At 45.8% G+C, this 17,397-nt stretch overlaps 1 protein-coding gene across 3 annotated transcripts in view; it reads right to left on the bottom strand.

The window, feature by feature from the left end:
• LOC120023884 (smoothelin-like) overlaps window positions 1-17,397 on the bottom strand; it is an 87,030-nt gene that overhangs the window by 31,112 nt on the left and 38,521 nt on the right. For all 3 annotated transcript variants that reach the window (XM_038968078.1, XM_038968018.1, XM_038968145.1), the window contains 4 exons: window positions 16,832-16,934; window positions 10,946-11,754; window positions 9,915-9,960; window positions 1,133-1,786 (listed from right to left, as the gene is read on the bottom strand). In XM_038968078.1, the coding sequence (XP_038824006.1) occupies window positions 1,133-1,786; window positions 9,915-9,960; window positions 10,946-11,754; window positions 16,832-16,934 (1,612 nt within the window). The remainder of the gene's footprint in view (window positions 1-1,132; window positions 1,787-9,914; window positions 9,961-10,945; window positions 11,755-16,831; window positions 16,935-17,397) is intronic.

Here is a 17,397-nt window from a genome sequence, read left to right as displayed (position 1 = left end):
ATTAATAAAATATTTAATCAGTTGTCTTCCTTATTAAGAGATCTTTGCAAGAGGGAAGGAATCCGATTTCATTGGTCCTCAACTCTCGGCTTAGTCATTTCATTCAGGGTAAGTGGAGTTAGCCACGAGTTAGCCTGCCCCGGAGCAGGTTAGTTCTGAAGGATTTCTTGCCATAGAAATGTACCTGGCTAAAAGGTGAGCCACTTTCATATGACTGGTTATCCCAAGTTGAACTGAGAGTTGACTAACGTTACCTTGCCAACTTCTCAAAACCTGCTTCGTAGGATACCCCTCAGGAGTAGGATAAAGTTACGTTTAGCGATAACACCTGTTTTCAACGTTTGTGTTGACAACGTATGCCCGAGTACTGGAGTACAATGTGAGTGTTTGTATGGCATTTACAGAGTGGTATACAGACCATAGTCTGTTGTGGATGTTGCCAACTCTGCAGGAATGCAACAGAAAGACTACAGTGTATTGTGCTGTTAGACCATACAGTTTACTCAATAATTGCCCATTGTTGTGTGTCCTTGATCCCTTACCACCCTCCATCCCCCCTCCACCTCCACACAGCGTGCCTGCTCATCATAGAGACAATGCTGCTCGTCCACAGCAGAACCCTGCTCCCACACACACACACACACACACACACATATATACACACACTCCCTGGCCCTAACCCTGGTCTGTCCCCAGCCTGGGGTTCAGCCCTGCTGACTTACCCATACAAATGCATTCTATTTCTATGGACTGAACCCTGTCCCTGATCTCAAGGCTGATATTAGCATGCAGAGGTGGAGCTGGGACAGAACAGGAAACATCCAGTATCTACACGATCTGTCTCCACAAACAGACACAGTTCCTATGATCTGCTGCAGTACACTGGGCTGAAGGGATGAAAAATGGCTCCACTGTTAATGTTTGCTGATCTATTCTAAGATTTAAAAGGGAGAAAAATATGACTGATGTAGGCTCAAGGCACTCAGTCCGCCTGGTACCACTGGTAACGCATCATTTCAAATATCAACTTCTGTTTTTGGATTTAACACAAATCTATCAAAAGCTATGGTCTGTACATATAAAGAATCTGGAACCAGAAGTCTATCTAGCATCCATTAGGCAGTGCTCCTACCTGCTCTCTGTCCCATGGAGTTGGTGGTGATGCGTGGGGCCATGGGGGTCATGGAGGCCAGGTTGCCTCTAGAGGAAGAGGAGGAGGAGCAGGAGGAGGAGGAGGTGGTGATGGTGTGTCCATCTTTGATCTCGATAGTTAGGAAGGTCTTCATGTCGGGGTCTGCCTCTCCCTGGTTCCCTAGGGTCTTGTCTTCCTTTGAGATGCCCGAGGAGTGCTGCAGCTTTTTAGCCGGCTGCTTCGCCCCGCCTACTGTGCTCATGGATTGAGCAGCGGTTTGCAGATCTTTGGTGGCCACGCCCCCTGGCTGAATTGTGCCCTGGCATTGGACAAGGTTCTCTGAGGAGGAGGAGGATGAAGAGTACGATGTAGAACCTACATGGGATCTCCCGTGCCTGTCTGTAAGGGATCTGATGGATACTGCTGTGGTCATTGCTGTTTGGTTGACTGGCGCTGCTGCTCGTCCCTCACTCAGCTCGGTGGCTCTGCCTAGGACTCGGGCACTGGGGGCTGTCCCATTCCTTAGAGACTGAGAGCCCCTCTTCAGGAACGGGACACTGGGGCTTGGGCTGGGCTCTGTGAACTTACGCATACGGTCCCGCACAGAGTTAGCCCGGCCAAACGGGGCCAAGACAACCGGCTCCTTTTCAGGCACTGCAAAACACAGACAACACATTCGTGTAAATTACTTACACACAGTAGCAAAGAACAGAGGACCACAGACACAGTCAAGTAATACAAAGTCAGTAGTTAATTACCCAGCTCCCCGGTACAGCTGACACACAAAGACTGGAAACATTTCAAAGTCTTCAGCAGGGCAACATGACTAAAATCCCCAAAACTCAAAGCAGCACACTCACTGCCTTTGTCTCCTCATCCTAAAGCTCTCTGCAAATCCCTTTATTTTATTTCCCTTCTCTCACACTCCCTCTCTCTCTCTTCCTTTTTCCAGCCCCCCTCCTTTTCTTCACTTGTCCTCCCTCATTCTCCCTCTTTTTTTAGTGCATCAGCTTTGGCCATAAGCTGACAGATGTCTAGGTTGCCTGAGTGTTTCTGGATTCCTGCTACTTTATGTACAGTAAAATGATGGTCTGCTTTCATCACATATAGGGAAAAGCTCCACACTCATTTAGGGAAGTTCCCTCCCGCTTAATAATCTCGATTTAGTGTGCTTGAGAATCACAAGCTTTTAGGAGCAGTGGGGCCACAGAGAGGAGATTATAAAGAAGCACTAGGGAGCGAAAGACAACGTCTCCCTTATGGAGGCAAAACATTTGCGGACACAGACCAGTGTTTACACAGGATAGAGAGTTAAAAGACAAACGTGCAAACACACACACACACACACACACACACACACACACACACACACACACACACACACACACACACACACACACACACACACACACACACACACACACACACACACACACACACACACACACACACACACACACACACACACAGACGATCCTGTGCACTCGTATCTTCCATATTCTATCTCTATCCAGTCCTCTAGTGGTGCACCCTCACCCTCCCCTGTATGAAAGGCCCTATACGGCCATGCTGGCCCTGGAAAGCTCCTTCGAATGGAAGCCATTCAACTGATAGGACTTAGGGAGCAGGGCGTCTTGATATTAGAGGAACAGCTATAACTCAGCAGCACTAAGGGCTTCCAGCTCACAGGTCCTCTGGTGTGATGTTATCAACACTGCCGGTGGAGTTTAACAGTAAAGCACAAGTAATGAGGCACACATCCTGGCTGGCTCCCACTTTAAATGTTAGGTTATTACATCTATAGTGCCCTCAGAAAGTATTTCATAACCCTTGACTCAATCCACATTTTGTTTTGTTACAAACTGAATTCAAAATGGATTAAATAGATTTAGTTTCTCACCCATCTACAAACAATACCCCATAATGACAAAATCAGGGCCGAGTATGAAAATATCTTCAAATTTGTTTCCTAACTCCCACATGATCAGACTGAGCATTCCAATGGCCAAAAGAGGCTAAGGGAAATAAATGATAAAAATATATATATTGGAGTTGTTTTCATGAAATAAACACACAGAATGATTTATTAGACAGAGTGATCATTTAAAAATACAATTAAAAAGACTGCATGGGGGCTTTACAGGCCGCAAAATTAGCAGCGATGACTGGGGTGTAAACTCTGTGGATTTGGAAACTAGAAGTGCTCCTGAGTAGAATGGACACCCCTTTTACTGTGGCACAATGTACAGAACATTTTGTACAGTCCAATAAATTATAGAACATACACAAAAAAAACATTGTTGACCATTTAGGCTTGAGAAAATAAACAACTACATCACATATCTCAGAAATATTTTAAAGACGCACTATGCAGAAATCGCTCTGCCATTTCCTGGTGGCTAAAATACTAATAGTTCGCTTAATTTCAGTTTCTGTGGCAAAACAAGCAAGTACAGTGTAGAGAATCAATGTACCATCTAAACCACTGAAATATATTTTCTATAACCAAAAATATTGTATTTTGATTGAAGCTGGAGTCCAAAACCAGAATTGAAAGGCAAAAACAAAATGTACGTTCGGGAAGTATAGAAATAGCGCACATAAAACAGATCTACCGCTTCTTAGATGAGAATGACATATACTACTCAAAAAAATTAAGGGAACACTAAAATAACACATCCTAGATCTGAATGAATGAAATATTCTTATTAAATACTTTTTCTTTACATAGTTGAATGTGCTGACAACAAAATCACACAAAAATGATCAATGGAAATCAAATTTATCAACCCATGGAGGTCTGGATTTGGAGTCACACTCAAAATTAAAGTGGAAAACCACACTACAGGCTGATCCAACTTTGATGTAATGTCCTTAAAACAAGTCAAAATGAGGCTCAGTAGTGTGTGTGGCCTCCACGTGCCTGTATGACCTCCCTACAACGCCTGGGCATGCTCCTGATGAGGTGGCGGATGGTCTCCTGAGGGATCTCCTCCCAGACCTGGACTAAAGCATCCGCCAACTCCTGGACAGTCTGTGGTGCAACGTGGCGTTGGTGGATGGAGCGAGACATGATGTCCCAGATGTGCTCAATTGGATTCAGGTCTGGGGAACGGGCGGGCCAGTCCATAGCATCAATGCCTTCCTCTTGCAGGAACTGCTGACACACTCCAGCCACATGAGGTCTAGCATTGTCTTGCATTAGGAGGAACCCAGGGCCAACCGCACCAGAATATGGTCTCACAAGGGGTCTGAGGATCTCATCTCGGTACCTAATGGCAGTCAGGCTACCTCTGGCGAGCACATGGAGGGCTGTGCGGCCCCCCAAAGAAATGCCACCCCACATCATGACTGACCCACCGCCAAACCGGTCATGCTGGAGGATGTTGCAGGCAGCAGAACGTTCTCCACGGCGTCTCCAGACTCTGTCACGTCTGTCACATGTGCTCATGTGCTCAGTGTGAACCTGCTTTCATCTGTGAAGAGCACAGGGCGCCAGTGGCGAATTTGCCAATCTTGGTGTTCTCTGGCAAATGCCAAACATCCTGCACGGTGTTGGGCTGTAAGCACAACCCCCACCTGTGGACGTCGGGCTCTCATACCACCCTCATGGAGTCTGTTTCTGACCGTTTGAGCAGACACATGCACATTTGTGGCCTGCTGGAGGTCATTTTGCAGGGCTCTGGCAGTGCTCCTCCTTGCACAAAGGCGGAGGTAGCGGTCCTGCTGCTGGGTTGTTGCCCTCCTACGGCCTCCTCCACGTCTCCTGATGTACTGGCCTGTCTCCTGGTAGCGCCTCCATGCTCTGGACACTACGCTGACAGACACAGCAAACCTTCTTGCCACAGCTCGCATTGATGTGCCATCCTGAATGAGCTGCACTACCTGAGCCACTTGTGTGGGTTGTAGACTCCGTCTCATGCTACCACTAGAGTGAAAGCACCGCCAGCATTCAAAAGTGACCAAAACATCAGCCAGGAAGCATAAGAACTGAGAAGTGGTCTGTGGTCACCACCTGCAGAACCACTCCTTTATTGGGGGTGTCTTGCTAATTGCCTATAATTTCCACCTGTTGTCTATTCCATTTGCACAACAGCATGTGAAATTTATTGTCAATCAGTGTTGCTTCCTAAGTGGACAGTTTGATTTCACAGAAGTGTGATTGACTTGGAGTTACATTGTGTTGTTTAAGTGTTCCCTTTATTTTTTTGAGCAGTGTATATATATAACACACATTTCTATGTGGATTTGGTCAGGTACTGATAAAAAATAAACACCACATGCAACAATTTCAAAGATTTTACTGAGTTACAGTTCATATAAGGAAATCAGTCAATTTAAATAAATCATTAGGCCCTAATCTATGGATTTCCCATGACTGGGCAGAGGTGCAGCCATGGGTGGGACTTTAAATAATTATTTGTACAATAACTAGTATAAAATATATCGATAATTGTGCACATTGTCCACCAATTTCACCCTAACGATTAATTTACAAAGTATACAGGACAAAAAATCCATGATCTTGCAGTGCCTTCAGAAAGTATTCATACCCCTTGACTTATTCCAAATGTTGTTGTGTTACAGCCTGAATTCAAAATTCATGAGAAAAAATAAATCACACATCCACACACAATACCCCATGACAAAGTGAAAACATGTTTTTAGAAATTGTTGCAAATATATTTAAAATGAAATACATAAATATCTCATTTACATAAGTACTCACACCCCTGAGTCAATACTTTGTAGAATAATATTTGGCGTCGATTACAGCTTTGAGTCGTCTTGAGTATGTTTGTATCAGCTTTGCATGTCTGGATTTGGGGATTTTCTCCCATTCTTCCTTGCAGAATTCCTCAAGCTCTGTTAAATTAGATGGGGAGCGGCAGTGAACAGCAATCTTCAAGTCTCTCCACAGATTTTCAATGGGATTCAAGTCTGGGCTTTGGCTGGGCCACTCAAGATCTTTCACATTATTGTTCTGAAGCCATTCCAGCGTTGCTATGGCTGTATGCTTGGGGTCATTGTCCTGTTGGAACATAAATCTTTGCCACAGTCTATGGTTGTTTGCACGCTGAAGCAGGTTCTCATCAATTCATTGTTCCCTCTCTTCTTACCAGTCTCCCAGTCCCTACCGCTGAAAAGCATCCCCATAGCATGATGCTGCCACCACCATGCTTCACGGTAGGGATGGTGTTAGACGTGTGATAAGCTGTGCCTGGTTTTCTCCAGACATAGCGCTTTGCATTCAGGCCCAAGAATAACATTTCTCATCAGACCACATAATCTTTTGCCTTATGCTCTCAAAGTCTTTCACGTGCCTTTTTGCAAACTTGTGCCTTTTTCTCAAGAGTGGCTTCCATCTGGCCACTCTCCCATAAAGCCCAGATTGGTGAAGGTCTCTAAAGCAGGGTTTCCCAAACTCTGTCCTGCCCCGCCGCCCCGCGCGGGTGCACGTTTTGGTTTTTGCTTTAGCAGTACACAGCGGATTTATAACCAAGTCATCATCAAGCTTTGATTATTTGAATCAGCTGTGTAATGCTAGGGCAAAAACCCTAACGTGCACCGAGCAGGAGCCCCAGGATCGAGTTTGGGAAACGCTGCTGTAGAGACTGTTGTCCTTCCGGCAGGTTTTCCCATCTCAGCCAAGAAACTCTGTAGTTCTGTCAGAGTGGTTGTAGCGGCTTTATGTCTCTAAATAACCAATTAACCCACACTACATGGACAAAAGTATGTGGACACCAGGTCGTCGAACATCATGGGAATTAATATGAAGTTAGTCCGCCCTTTGCTGGTGTAACAGCCTCCACTCTTCTGGGAAGGCTTTCCACTAAATGTTGGAACATTGCTTTCATTGAGCCACAAGAGCATTTGTGAGGTCGGGCACTGATGTTGGGCGATTAGGCCTGGCTCGCAGTCGGCGTTCCAATTCATCCCAAAGGTATTCGATGGGGTTGAGGTCAGGGCTCGGTGCAGGCCAGTCAAGTTTTTCCATACCAATTTCAACAAAGCATTTCTGTATGGACCTCGATTTGTGCTCAGGGGCATTGTCATGTTGAAACAGGAAAGGGCCTTCCCCAAACTGTTGCCACGAAGTTGGAGGCACAGAATCGTCTAGAATGTCATTGTATGCTGTAGCCTTAAGATTCCCTTCACTGGAACTAAGGGGCCTAGCCCGATCCATCAAAAACAACCCCAGACCATTATTCCTCCTCCACCAAACTTTACAGTTGGCACTATGCATTTGGGCAGGTAGCATTCTCCTGGCAACCTCCAAACCCAGATTTGTCCATCGGACTGCCAGATGGTGAAGCGTGATTCATCAGTCCAGAGAATGCATTTCCAATGTTCCAGAGTCCAATGGTTGGGCAAGCTTTACACCACTCTAGCCGACGATTGGCATTGCACATGGTGATCTTAGGATTGTGTGCTCGGCCATGGAAACCCATTTCATGAAGCTCCAGATGAGCAGTTTTGAACTCGGTAGTGAGTGCTGCAACCGAGGACAAAAAAATGAATGCGCTACGGGCTTTAGCACTTAGCAGTCCAATTATGCGAGCTTGTGTGGCCTACCACTTCGCGGCTGAGCCGTTGTTGCTCCTAGACGTTTCCACTGCACAATAACAGAATTTACAGTTGACAAGGGCAGCTCTAGAAGGGCAGAAATTTGACGAACTGACTTGTTGGAAAGGTGGCATCCTATGAAGGTATATATCCTCCAAACACCAGCTTTGAGGGCATTATCAAATCAAATCAAATTTTATTTGTCACATACACATGGTTAGCAGATGTTAATGCGAGTGTAGCGAAATGCTTTTGCTTCTAGTTCCGACAATGCAGTAATAACCAACAAGTAATCTAACCTAACAATTCCCCAACTACTACCTTATACACACAAGTGTAAAGGGATAAAGAATATGTACATAAAGATATATGAATGAGTGATGGTACAGAACGGCATAGGCAAGATGCAGGATGCAAGATGGTATAGAGGATGCAAGATGCAGTAGATGGTATAGAGTACAGTATATACATATGAGATGAGTAATGTAGGGTATGTAAACATAAAGTGGCATAGTTTAAAGTGGCTAGTGATACATGTATTACATAAAGATGGCAAGATGCAGTAGATGATATAGAGTACAGTATATACATATACATATGAGATGAGTAATGTAGGGTATGTAAACATTATATTAAGTGGCATTGTTTAAAGTGGCTAGTGGTACATTTTTACATAATTTCCATCAATTCCCATTATTAAAGTGGCTGGAGTTGAGTCAGTATGTTGGCAGCGGCCGCTAAATGTTAGTGGTGGCTGTTTAACAGTCTGATGGCCTTGAGATAGAAATAGAAATTAAAGTGATAGAAATTATCACTTTTATTACAACGGGTTACCAACATATTAAAATAATGATTTACATATGGACGCGACCCAGCTGTTAATTCTAAATGTTCTATTGGCATAACGTTACTGGCTGGCAACGTTCTTATCCCTCGCTAGCTAGCCAACTACGGCTAATTTACAGTCACGTCAAACAGTGCAGCCAGAATAACAACAAATTAGCTACATTTGCATAATCTGTTTTCTAGTGACATTTATTTGGATAGATCCATAACAATGAGATAATGAGGCATGATTTCACCTGGCATAGAAAATGGGCTGTCTCGTCGGGACACGGTTGTTAAGAGGAGCTACCAAACAAACCAGCTAACAAAATCACTTAAAACTAAAGCTACAAAGACTGCAAACTAGCTGCACTTTGTTTCATTTGACCTGTTTTCTATTGATATTTCTTTGTATATATCCATAAAAATGTGGCCGATTCATGATTTCGACTGGCTGAGAAAAGCTGCCTGCCTGTCTGTCTCATCCTGACTCTCGACATGTTTATTACTACTGTGCGGAAGCTGGAGATCTAATTAGAATATTGAAAGAATGTTGCAAATGTCGGAGGGACAGACAGCAAGGTTTATACAAATCTCCGCTGTTGAGACACCGGCTGGAATGCGGTTTAAACCATTCCGCATTTAGGATTAGACCCACCCGTTGTATAATAAACAAATATTTGCATAACCAAAGAAATATAGAAACTGACTACAACAGAGGTCATTGGGTTCTTGGTCACCTCCCTGAAAAAGGTCATTCTTTCCCGGTTTCTCAGATTGGTCGGACAGCCAGCTCTAGGCATAGTCTAGTAGCTCCGTATTTTTTCAATTTCCAAATGCTGGAGACCACTGTGCTCTTGGAAACTGTCAACACTCTAGAAATTGATTTATACCCTTCCCCAGATATATGCCTCATCACAATAATATCTTGGAGCTCTACGGACAGTTATTTGGACTTCATGGTATAGTTTCTGCTCTGACATGCACTGTCAACAGCGGGATGTTATATAGACAGGTGTGTTTCTTTCTAAATCATGTCCAAACAAGTGATTTGGACAAAAGTGGACTCAAGTTGTAGTGACATCTCAAGGATGATCAAAGGAAATTGGATGCAGCTCAATTTGGACTGTCATAGCAAAGGCGTGTGAATAGGTACAGTATGTAAATTAGATATTTCTGTATTTCATTTTCAATAAGCAAATATTTCTAAAAACATATTTTCACTTTGGCATGATGGGGTATTGTGTGTAAATGGGTGACAACAATATATTTGATCCATTTTGAATTCAGGTTGCAAAAACAAAGTGTCAATTAAGTCAAGGGGTAGGAATACTTTCTAAAGGCACTGTACACACATAGATTCGTTTTTTTTATCTGTAAACATGCTCACCTGCATCGCTTGCTTTGCTGACAGTAGTGAATAAAGTATCTCTGACCTGAAAATGAGAGAGAGAGAGAGAGTTTAGATGAAAATAAAACGCAGTAAAGCATCACAGGGCAATAGTGCAGATCCATGGGATGGCAAGGCACTGGGGGCAGGGAGGATCAGACTGGTCATGGTGACAACCACGTGAACACACATACAGGTGACCAGGGTAGTGTTTGCATTATGTAACAGTGTTTCGAGCAAGGGAGACAAGTTTGTGTCTCTGTTCTTTTTTGGGCTGATCAAGGGACCATGGGGCCACGATGTGCCTGAACTTCCACAGCGTAATGTAAACATACAGAACACAAGCATATTATATTGCAGGGCCCTATAAAAGAGCCTGTAGCCTGTGTTGGGTAAACACTCCCGATAAGGGCGACGACTTAGTGTCATGGTGACCCAAGTCCCTGATGAGGGCTTTGAGCAAACAATAGAGAGACTCAGAATGCTGCAGCATTCCCCTGCCTGTGTGTTTGGCTGTTTCTAGCCAGCCCCAGCGGCTCTCCCTCTGACAGAAGGTGAGGGAGACAGAGATCTGAGGGGAACCAGAACCAGTTGAGCACAACAAAGGACTTGGGCCCGGCTCTGAGGTGCTGAGTTTATTTGTGTAGCAAATTAACCATAGCTTATCAAAGCTATTAAAGACATACAGAGAAAGATGAGATGTTTATAGTTGCCGACATGATGAAGGTACTGAGAACTGGTGTTTCAAAATAGAGGGAGGGATGGAAGGAAAGGGAAACGGGATACCTAGTCAGTCGCACAACTGAATGCATTCAACTGAAATGTGTCGTCCACATTTAACCCAAGCCCTCTGAATCAGAGAGGTGTAGGAGAGGAACACTAGGAGAGTGAGCGAACATTGTAGCCTCATCATCATTGCTCAACATCCCCCTCTAGTGGTGTACATATACCTACATATTCTCCTGTTCTACCTAGAGACACAGCAGATCATACCAGCAAGCATCACCCTGGAAGATTAAACAAGAGTGTACCTTCTGTTCCTGGATGTCTCCTCTTCCCTTGGAACTGCCATTGAGCAGGGTACTGTGGGAGTCTGAGGCTTTCCTGGATAGGACGGCCCCATCAGGCTGATCACAGTTGGTAGTGGAGCGGTCTGGGCGGGGTTGGGCTGAATGGTGGTTGGTGCTCTCAGCCTCTGAATCTGTGCTGGAGGAGGAGCTACTCATGGTCACCTCTGGCTCTTCCACACGGCCCCGCTCAACAGAAGACACACCCACGCTCAGGTCAGAAGTCCCAGAGTCCCGTCGTTTCCGTGACAGCAGCCCTGTGCTGTCAGAAGTCTCAGAGCCTAGAGGGGCTGGCGGTTCCGTGCTGGAGTCTGACGTGCCAGAGTCTAGTCTCGGTCTGAAGCGGGACTCGGAGGCCCCAGAGTCCAGTCTGCCTCTGTGGACTGAACACTGGCTTCTGTCTGACGATCCTGAGTCCACCCTGGTCCTGAAGGCTGAGCCCAGACCCAGGCTCTTTTCTGATGCTCCTGAGTCCACCCTGGTCCTGAAGGCTGAGCCCAGACCCAGGCTCTTTTCTGACGCTCCTGAGTCTACCCTGGTTCTGAAGGCTGAGCCCAGACCCAGGCTCTTCTCTGAGGCTCCTGAGTCGAGACGGGGCCTGGAGGCCAGGGTGTGGTCCGAGGATGTCGAATCAGAGCACTGGCGGTGGGACAGGACCACATCCAGCTCTGATGATGTCACAGGGTCCCAGATCTTTGGATGGTTCAGCAGAGGGCCGGAGACCTCTTTCCTCACCAGGGGGTCCAGAACCAGAACCATGCCTGAGTTGGAGCCTACGGAACACAACCACCACAATACAGTGAGTGGACACAGTGGAACATACCCATGATCTAGTTGGAGTGCAAGATGGCGCCGACAGAGATGGTCACCTCGCTTCAGGTCCTTAGGAAACTATGCAGTAATTTGTTTTTTTATGTATTATTTCTTACATTGTTAGCCCAGAAAATCTCAAGTGTTATTACATACAGCCAGGAAGAACTTTTGGATATAAGAGCGACGTCAATTTACCAACATTACGACCAGGAATACGACTTTCCCGAAGCGGGTCCTTTGTTCGGACCTCCACTCTGGACATGGAATCTAATCTCAGAGGCCGACCCAAAACAACGCGGTCGCCGCAGGAGAAGCAGACGGAGCGGCCTACTGGTCAGACTTAGAAGGCGAGCACACCATCCACCGCTTTCGAGTATATTATTCGCCAATGTCCAATCTCTAGAAAACAAGGTGGATGAAAATATGGCACGAGTTGCCTTCCAGAGAGACATCAGAGATTGTAACATTCTCTGTTTCACGGAAACATGGCTCACTCGGGACATGTTGTCAGAGTCGGTACAGCCACCAGGTTTCTTCATGCATTGCGCCGACAGAAACAAACATCTCTCTGGTAAGAAAGGCGGGGGTGTATGCCTTATTATTAACAACTCATGGTGTAATCATAACAACACCTGACCTTAGAATTCCATACAATCAAATGCCGTCCACATTGGGAGAATTCTCTTCGATTATAGTCACAGCCGTGCATACCCCCCCCCCCCCCAAGCAGATACCTCGACGGCCCTGAAAGAACTGGACTCTATGTAAACTGGAAACCATATATCTTGAGGCTGCATTTATCGTAGCTGAGGATTTTACAAAGCTAAATCTGAGAACAAGGCTTCCTAAATTCTATCAGCATATTGAATGCGATGCATATAAAGCCCTTCCCCGCCCTCCCTTCGGCAAATCTGACCATGACTCCATTTCGTTGCTCCCATCCTATAGGCAGAAACTAAAACAGGAAATGCCGGTGCTCAGGTCTATCCAACGCTGGTCTGACCAATCGGATTCCACGCTTCAAGATTGCTTCGATCACGTGGACTGGGATATGTTCTGGGTAGCCTCAGACAATAACATTGACGTATAGGCTGACTCGGTGAGTGAGTTTATTAGCAAGTGCATCGGAGATGTTGTACCCACTGTGACTATTAAAACCTTCCCTAACCAGAAACCGTGGATTGATGGCAGCATTCACGCAAAGCTGAAAGCGCAAACTACCGCTTTTAATCATGGCGAGGCAACTGGAAACATGACCGAATACAAACAGTGTAGTTTTTCCCTCCGCAAGGCAATCAAACAACCAAAGCTTCAGTATAGAGACAAAGTAGAGTTGCAATTCAACGGCTCAAACACGAGACGCATGTGGCAGGGTCTACAGACAATCACGGATTTCAAAAATAAAATCAGTTCCGTCGCAGACATCGACGTCATGCTCCAAGACAAATTAAACAACTTCTTTGCTCACTTTGAGGACAATACAGTGCCACTGACACAGCTTGCTACCAAAGCCTGTGGGCACTCCTTCTCCATGGCCAACGTGAGTAAAACATTTAAACGTGTTAACCCTCGCAAGGCTGCCAGCCCAGACGGCATCCCTAGCCGCGTCCTCAGAGCATGCGCAGACCAGCTGGCTGGTGTGTTTACGGACATTTTCAATCGATCCCTATCCCAGTCTGTTGTCCCCACATTCTTCAAGATGGCCACCATTGTTCCTGTTCCCAAGAAAGCTAAGGTAACTGAACTAAATGACTATCGCCGCGTAGCACACACTTCTGTCATCATGAAGTGCTTTGAGAGACTAGTCAAGGATCATATAACCTCCACCCTACCTGACACCCTAGACCCACTCCAATTTGCTTACCGCCCCAATAGGTCCACAGACAACGCAATTACAAATCACACTTCCCTTTCCCATCTGGACAAGAGGAATACTTATGTAAGAATGCTGTTCATTGACTACAACATAGAATCCTCCAAACTCGTCATTAAGCTCAAGACCCTGGGTCTCGACACCGCCCTGTGCAACTGGGTCCTGGACTTTCTGACGGCCGCCCCCAGATGGTGAAGGTAGGAAACAAAATCTCCACCCCGCTGATCCTCAACACTGGGGCCCCCACAAGGGTGCATTCTCAGCCCTCTCCTGTACTGCACTGTCGGAACTAGAAGCACAAGCATTTCGCTACAGTCGCATTAACATCTGCTAACCATATGTATGTGACCAATAAAATTTAATTTGATTATAGTGCAGAGGAACACTATGGAAATACAACTCTGCTCTGTACAATTCTGTTCTTGCAGTTTTTTTGTTTCTCTGACCGAACATAAAAAAATATGGAATGTGGGGTCACGTGAGAGGTTGGTTGCTGGAGAACTTGTGGATTGCTGATGGATATGAAAGGTTTCTGCATATGCCAAATCCCCAAGAGCGTGGGAGAGACATGTGAGCGTCACTGGGTATACGAGAGGAGACACATGGAGACATAATAGGATGGAGGCATTTCCTCCAGGTCTGACTTAATTCCTGGACCAGATGTCTACGTGTGTGTGTTCGTATGTGAGAGAGAAAGCGTCACAACAGTAGGTGGTAACCGAGCAGTAGGAAGTGTAGGGGGAAGTGGGGGGGTGAAATAGAGACTAGGATAAGTACTTCCCCTCCCCCGGTCCCTATCCAACATCCTCCATTCATCAGGAAACCACACTCCAAACAACACTGCAGTGCCCACATCCTCCCCCTCCAAGATCCAGATTACCTCGCTTCGTCTCTTGCTCTCTCAACCTACCTCTTACCCTGTGATGCTCACTGCTCAGTGCCTTTAACTCTGGGTGGCTGTACAGGGACCACAGACAAGCTGCATAAAAGACACCGACAGAGTGGAAAATCACAGTGTCCTTACAAGAGACACATCATTGTATGATAACACATCTCTGCATACCCTAGCAATGTGTTCGATCCAGAGTTCACAAAGCGTGCAGGTCTGTCATTTACAAACCAAATTAGTGAGGGAAAGCCCCATTCTGGCCTAAGACGTCCACAGCCTCCGCAGCCTTTTCAAGACCCTCGAAAGGCCTCCCAGAGCCAGGAGCAGGATGAGGTTCACTTGATTGATTGATTAAATAGTTATAGACTGGGGTCTGAATAAGAAACGTGCTTATTATATGCATTCACTTCGAAAATCACAACATGGCTGCCTTTCTCACATGAGGCCCTATAAAATAGACCACGTGATCTAATGAAGGCCCCAGTCAACTCCAATGAAAAGAGAACTATAGTTAAAGGGATGATGTTTGTAAATCATTGTGTCCAGTCCATTGTGCCCTGTTGTGAGGGTTTCTCGGAAAACCCCTACTGCTCTTGGAGAATGGTTTTAAATAACCACACTAGTGCATAATGCAGAGCCCCCCTCCTCTAACCCTTCTTTAAATAGCAACAACAACAAAAGCAGTCTTTTCAGTGTCAAGTTCAAATTTGAGGAGTCTGGCACCCTGTCACTCAGAGTGGCTCAGTGGAACGTGCCATGTCTCTCAAACGGGTAATTTCCTAAATCACAGCCTTGTCACCAACACTGTGGACTGTGAGCATGTATACGTGTGCAAGACATGCTGCTGTATATTTAAGCGTGTGTGTGTGTGTGTGTGTGTGTGAAACGGGAGAGAGAGGTATGTGTGTGCCATTGTACCCCCCTAATCTTCAAAGTTTAGTTCTCTCTTTCTAGCCACTTCTCTCCTTCTCTCTGTTAAAAAGGACATCTCACCCCCCTTGCCACTGGCCGAACCCACCCCACCCTATCCTGTTTGTTCCCAGCCTCTAACTTCCTGTGTTTTTGTGTATCAGCGTCCATTTCAAACAGCTCCTACCCTCAATCCTTCTGCTCTGTGGAGGTCTGCTCCTGCCAGCTGCTGGCCCTGACTTCAACCCGGTACAAATTGTAGGGCGAGGGCAGAGCAAGGAGAGCTGGGTGTTTCTGATCCATGTCAAGAAAGGATTCTGTTCTAGTTCTGGTATGTGGTTTAAATAACAGAGGTATCACTACTGGCTGTGGGTTCCCCCTTGAACAGATGATATTTATTTTCCGTCTCATAACCCCACTACTACCAGACACTGGCTGATGAGTGGGATGCTGAGGTCCAAGGGCAGGCCAGACCACACGGGGTGCGTCCCAAATGGCACCCTATTCTCATAGGCTCGTATGGCTCTGGTCAAAAGTAGTGCACTATATAGGGAATAGGGTGCTATTTGGGACGCATACAATGATTTAAGTATTAGAGGCGGGTATATTTGTTCAACAAATACTCACTTTACATTCAGGTATTCAAATCAGTATGGGCGTAAACAAATGATCTATTCTACTGCATGCTTCACTCAACTATTCCTCTCTCCTATATCCTGCTCTTTCACTCTAGCCCTTTTATCGGTCCTTTCTCATTTAAACATTTACATTTCGATCACTTTGTGTAGGGAGTGGGTGTACAAGTCAAAAGGTCATGGATGAAAATAGCACACCTACAGTAAAGCATTCACTGTGTTTGCTAACAGTGGTTAATGAAATGACTACACACCCAAAACCAGTGTTAGTCCCATGACCGTGGTGCCTCTAACCTCAAAATAAAAAGGAGGAGCTAAACCAATGTGACCGACCGACCGACCGCCTCAGCTCCACTCCCCTCCCCTACAGCAGAATGGCTCTATTGGCTGGCTATTTTCACTTGGAGGCCAGAGGAAATTGCATCTAAGTGCATAAGTGTGGAAATACTGGAAATTATTTCAATCAATGTTGTGTTTAAGTAGAATTGCCTACCCTTAAACTAATGCAAACATGATCATAAAAGCATGTCATATATATAACAGAGATTTGAATGGCAGGAAGCATATAAACTGTATGTGTCTGAGTGCACCTGTGTGTGTGTGTGTGTGTGTGTGTGTGTGTGTGTGTGTGTGTGTGTGTGTGTGTGTGTGTGTGTGTGTTGGACCTATGGACAGGCTGAGAGGAAAGGAACAGTCAACCACTCATTCAGATGGTCTTTGACGTTGCTCACCTGTCCTATGTAGCTCTCTGCCCTGCTGCGTCTGGTGGCTGCGCAGCTCCCGGATCTGTGACTTGATTCTCTCTCGCTCGCCAAAGCTCTCCCTCTCTGTGTCCTGCAGAAACAACACAGTAAATCAGAGACACTCGGTGCTTTTCAATACATCATCGCATCAATGCAGAGACAACGGAGTCGAGACGAGGGCATTTAGTTCTTTTCACAGGCAGTATGACATAGATAGAACACAGTCAGTCAGCCCAGCTACAACAGTGAGCTGAACCCATCCCATCCCTCTCAGTGGTCTGATCAGAAGATATGTTGTACCATCAGGTGCACAAAGTTCTCTGTCTGTATAGGCCAATCAGAACAGTGTTGTGTGTCAGGGTCAAACGCTCCTCAAAAGAGAGAGGCCATGATGAGGCCCTGCCTACGGATGAGATGATAAGACAGCTGTTGGCTGCCTCTACCCTGTCCCTGTTCACCCCGGGAGAGACACAGCGCAGCACAACACACTTGAGAGCCAGGCAGGTAAATCAACCAACCAACCATCCCATAATACACCAAGGGAGTTAGTGAGC

Source organism: Salvelinus namaycush, chromosome 1, assembly GCF_016432855.1.
Source record: "Salvelinus namaycush isolate Seneca chromosome 1, SaNama_1.0, whole genome shotgun sequence".
NCBI classification, from domain to species: Eukaryota; Metazoa; Chordata; class Actinopteri; order Salmoniformes; family Salmonidae; genus Salvelinus; species Salvelinus namaycush.
The sequence above is the reverse complement of the archived record's forward strand: the minus strand, read 5'-3'. Positions and strand labels throughout refer to the sequence as shown.